Source organism: Cupressus sempervirens, chromosome 7, assembly GCF_028749045.1.
Source record: "Cupressus sempervirens isolate cs-2001-9-10 chromosome 7, ASM2874904v1, whole genome shotgun sequence".
NCBI classification, from domain to species: domain Eukaryota; kingdom Viridiplantae; phylum Streptophyta; class Pinopsida; order Cupressales; family Cupressaceae; genus Cupressus; species Cupressus sempervirens.
Window position 1 is genome coordinate 753,823,515 of NC_143124.1, and position 5,175 is coordinate 753,828,689.

The 5,175-nt window shown below is 34.7% G+C and overlaps 1 protein-coding gene across 1 annotated transcript; it reads right to left on the reverse strand.

The window, feature by feature from the left end:
• Positions 1-2,888: 2,888 nt before the first annotated feature.
• LOC149549456 (S-adenosylmethionine synthase 2-like) lies at positions 2,889-4,756 on the reverse strand. The gene is made up of 2 exons (XM_089792838.1): positions 4,705-4,756; positions 2,889-4,339 (listed from the first exon to the last, which is right to left on the reverse strand). The coding sequence occupies exon 2, from the start codon at positions 4,331-4,333 to the stop codon at positions 3,158-3,160; it is 1,176 nt and encodes a 391-aa protein (XP_089648964.1). The 5' UTR covers positions 4,334-4,339; positions 4,705-4,756; the 3' UTR covers positions 2,889-3,157.
• Between the last annotated feature and the right edge of the window lie 419 nt (positions 4,757-5,175).

Below are 5,175 nucleotides of genomic sequence, written 5' to 3' on the forward strand. Positions count from 1 at the left end.
ATATTTAACTCACTTTTTAATTAAATAAATTCTTTTATCTTATTTTCCCACTTTATTATTTATTGCAACCATGTTAAAAATAATTATTCATTATTTAAACAATAAAGATAATTAGAGTTCATTATTTAAATGCAACTCTAATTTTAAACAATATTAATTATGTGTACACTAAAATAATATTTAATATTTAATTTTTTAATTTAGAACTTTAAATTAAATCTTTTAAATTAGCCATAGATTCAAATAGTTTCAACAAATTAAATATTGTCTTATTTTGAATTTTTTTCTTTTTAAATCAAATAACATTATAATGAATTATCGATAAAAATATATTTAACAATTCAAATATCAATTATTAATCCAAAGATCATAAATAAGCAAGTCAAACCACATGAAATGCATCAGGAAAACCAATGTAAAAAGACTGACATGTTTTAAAATGGTAGACAATCAGATATGAGTTCTCCTTATAGGACAAGTATTTAGGCTATGGTTGGGGTTGGATATGATCATCATCTTTCCATTCTTACCATTGAGTTATTGCAATAGGGCACACTCATCTCAACAATTTAGGGAAGTCAATGCCCGATACTTGCAACCTGCATAAAAAATGAGCATACACATAAAATAAATATCTAAGTTAAATATGCAATGGAGGGGAGTGGTGCATCATGTAGATCTCGACTAGTAGGTGACTACGACTCCCTCCCTTAACCACATTAGATAGAAAGTAAAATAGACACACACACACACACACACACACACACACACACATGCAAGTATGGGGTAAGTACCATAATAAATCTCGTGCACAAATCATCGCATGCTCATATATAATAATTCATCATTATGAATATAAAATAATCATCATTTATAGATATATCTTACGACATCATCATGAGAGTAACCTAATTTACTAACTAACGATCATTAAAGCATTATTCATGCACAAGTAACCATAATCATCAAATAATATGTGAACAATAATCAACTAAGTAATTATTTACTGATATATATGTAATCCAAGTCATGAAATAATGTCATATAACTATGAATACAATATCTCTAAAACTAACACATACATAAAATAGGCCTAAAAGAGATTGGCAAACCGAACAGAAAAGCAACATACGGGTTGGCATTACACAACCTCATATTCACTAGCTAACATGACAATTTTATAAATAATTAGAGAGAAAATAACACTTTTTCTAGTTCTTTGGTGAACATTCCCTTGTTATTCTTATTATAGGCTTGAAGTGTACAATGTTTATGACATTAACATTATGCTAATGAATGTTGTCTAAGGATTTTGTTTTATAATTAGATATTATTTTGTAAATAGACATTATAAGATTGTCTAGGAAATAATCATAAATAATTTAGAAGAACATTATGACATGATAATTTGATTCCTATCAAAATTTAGTAAGTGATACTACAAGATTGCTTGGATTATGCATATGACAACAAGAGGTGAGTTTGCATACTACACACCACCAAGAAATTGAACCTACAATTGATGTGGGAAAATAAGAAATATGATCACATGTGTAGTCGATCTCCACTTAACAAGGAATGTAATAGCCACATGTACAACATATCGAAGTAAACAACTACCCAAATATTGTTATCCTATCTTGGGAGAAAATTATGCGATACAATAATAAATTGAATGCAAGGAAAATCAATGACACCAAACACATTTAATTCGTACAAGTAGAAAGCACTAGCCTCTCATTTCCATTATTGTTGTCTAAAGAGTTGGTGTGATGATGAGGAGAAGAATAGACTTGGTTTGTAGCCTATGGTTTAAATTTAGTGCCAAGTTACATAAAGAGTCGACTTTGTATAAACATCTCCATTGAATTTAGACAAACATAGTAAGTTTGTTTCTATGCATCAACTTGTTCAAATTGCATTTGTAGAAACCTCTCTAGCTTAAACTTTCTCAAATATAGAAAATTGGTGAATATGACTACTATTTTGTAAGTTATGTAAGACAAATTCTTCTTACTCTATCCCACCTCTACCTCCCCTCAAGTAATTACCTCTAATCAAAACCTAAACATTAAGATTTGTATGCTTCTTATTAAATAATTAATAATTTTGCATTTAATCTCATTTTAATAATAATTTAATATACCAATATTACATTGAATAACATCACTTTATCTCAAGCATTGATATTAATGAATTTATTAATAACTTTTAGTTTTTTTCTTGAAAGAATAATGCTCTGTATTATCATCAAACAAAATTTTTATGATTATTTTTTGTTTTCTCGAATAATTCGACAAAATAAATACTAAAAATATGTAAAGAGAGCACTAGTGTTCGATTCATTCATGAGATATGGGTTGATGTAAATTGTTATGTGTGAAACATGGGTCAATGAGTTTGCCTTGAAAATCGCATAATTGAATCCTAATTCATAATACTCCTAAGAAGCAACGATACTCTTATTTAGGAAACATGGGTCAATGTGTTTGATATGAAAACCACATAATTGAATCTTAATAGCAGTACATAATACTCCTAAGAAGCAATGATACTCTTATTTACGAAACATAGGTCAATGAGTTTAACTTAAAAATCACATAATTGAATCCTAATAACCATTCATAATACTTGTAAGAAGCAATGATACTCTTATTTATGAAACATGGGTCAATAAGTTTAACTTAAAAATCACATAATTGAATCCTACTAACCATTCATAATACTCTTAAGAAGCCGTGATACTCTTATTTATGAAACATGGATCAATAAGTTTGACTTGAGAACCACATAATTGAATCCAATAGCAATTCATAATACTCCTAGGAATCAATATGAATCATGACATGCATTCAATATATTGATGATTGAAAAATATAAGACTGATAAACCCAAATATACTCATTTCTTTTATTAAAAAAAACAATATTACTGAAAATTACGAATACATGATATTAAGAAAAAGAAAACAAAAAGAATAGCGGCAACTTGTAACCCCATGATTGTCATGGACCGACCTCCCAAACATCAACAATTTGCTTCAACATCTTCACAACCAGATGGGCACATGACCCTCCTCTCAAATCCTTAACTGGCCTCCCTGATTTACAAGAGAAACCCCTTATTCACATCCACTACCAGAAATAGAAGACCCTCTTTAGGATGAGGTGGTCTTGAGAGGCTTGACAATCTCCCATGTGAAATCAGGGTCATCCCTGCCAAAGTGACCATAAGCAGCAGTCTTCTGGAACCTTCCATTCCCACCCCTCTTCAGATCCAGATTAATCGAAATCATTCCTGGCCTGAAATCAAAGCTGTTCTTGATGATTTCCAGAATCTCCTTATCTGGGATCTTACCAGTGCCATAGGAATCAACAAAGACAGAGAGGGGCTCAGGGACACCAATGGCGTAAGACACCTGAACAATGCACCTCCTCGCAAGACCAGCAGCAACAACACTCTTTGCAGCCTGCCTCACTACATATGCTCCACTCCTGTCCACCTTCGTTGGATCCTTCCCACTGAACGCCCCTCCTCCATGAGCTCCCCATCCTCCATATGTGTCTATTATTATCTTCCTCCCTGTCAGCCCTGCATCTCCATGTGGCCCCCCAATCACAAACCTCCCAGAGGGATTCAGATGGAATATGGTGTTCCCATCCATGTACTTTGATGGGATCACTGGCTTTATCACATGCTCCTTCAGATCTGCAGCAATCTGATCATTTGTGACAGTCTCATCGTGCTGAGTAGAGATGAGGACGGTGTGGACTCTCAGGGGAACCATGGCGCCCTTTTCGTTCTTGTACTCAATTGTCACCTGTGTCTTCCCATCTGGTCTCAGCCATGGACATGTCCCATTCTTCCTCACCTCCGTCAGTTTAGCCCCCAATTTGGTTGCCAAGACATGGGTGAGGGGCATGAGCTCAGGGGTTTCATCGGTGGCGTAGCCGAACATGTGACCCTGATCCCCTGCTCCGATCTCTTCAGGGCGCTTAGTGAGATGGCCATGAACGCCCTGTGCAATGTCAGGGCTCTGCTGTTCGATGTTCACAAGCACTCTGCACTTGTCCGCATCAAGACCCACTTCATCAGAAACAAACCCAATTTCTCTGCAGGTCTTGCGCACGATCTGCTCGTAGTCGACATTGGCTTTGGTGGTGATTTCCCCAAAGACCATGACCATGTTGGTCTTGGTGCATGTCTCGCAGGCCACTCTGCTGTCGGGGTCCTGTTCCAGGCACGCATCCAGAACTGCATCAGAGACCTGATCGCAGAGTTTGTCTGGGTGCCCCTCGTTCACTGACTCAGATGTGAACAAGAATGTCTCCATGGCGATCTGCATCAACACCAGCTTTCCACAATTCAGATACAAACTAACAGTTGCATGCTTTTGTACTAATCTACATCATACATCTGATAGACTTGAAAATTTGAGACCTCAATTTAGTCGTTCTCTTAACTATAAACAAAGAAAAAGTTCGAAAATGACATCAAAAATTTGGGGAAAACAGCAAATGCGAGTTTTCTATGGCGTTCTTCGACAAATTTCAGTCTGATTAATGGATCGAATTGAAATTTGGGAGAAACGGAATTGGGTTCTGAGTAAAATTGTGGGAATTGGCAATGCTTTCGAGTTCTGGCTTCTCAAATTTCTTGAGAAGCTCATATGAATGTGTGTGATTCAGAAGTATTTTGACTTACCTTTGGCAGACTGATTTTTTACGTTGAAGCAGATTTGAATGAGGAAGCACACAATTGAAGATGCAATTGGCCTCTGTTTTTATAGGCAGAGGAGGGAGTACCTACAACCAATGATCTACCTGGCCTAGATTTGCATTGGTGGGGAGAGTTTTTGGGGGTAGGTGACATCAATATTTGTTTCGTTTTAATAAGTCAAATTTTGATTTTTAATCATTGATTTTTTTATGGAATTGTACTTGGTAGGATTGGGTTAGGTTTAGTTTGTAAGTGATTTTGAGGGTATTTGATTTATTTGCACTCTTCTATTATTAGTTATATATCAATTACCATTTTTTTTTACCCCTTTATTAATCAAACTTGAAAGAATTATATAAAATTCAGTTTAAATGGATGAGTGTTTTGGGAGGTAGAAGAAAAGTAAAACAATGAGATGAGAATTTAATATTGAAATGTGAATAAATTGATTTCAAA

Excerpts from the sequence above, each read along its gene's own strand:
- LOC149549456 (XM_089792838.1), bottom strand. The coding sequence starts at position 4,333 with ATGGAGACATTCTTGTTCACATCTGAGTCAGTGAACGAGGGGCACCCA.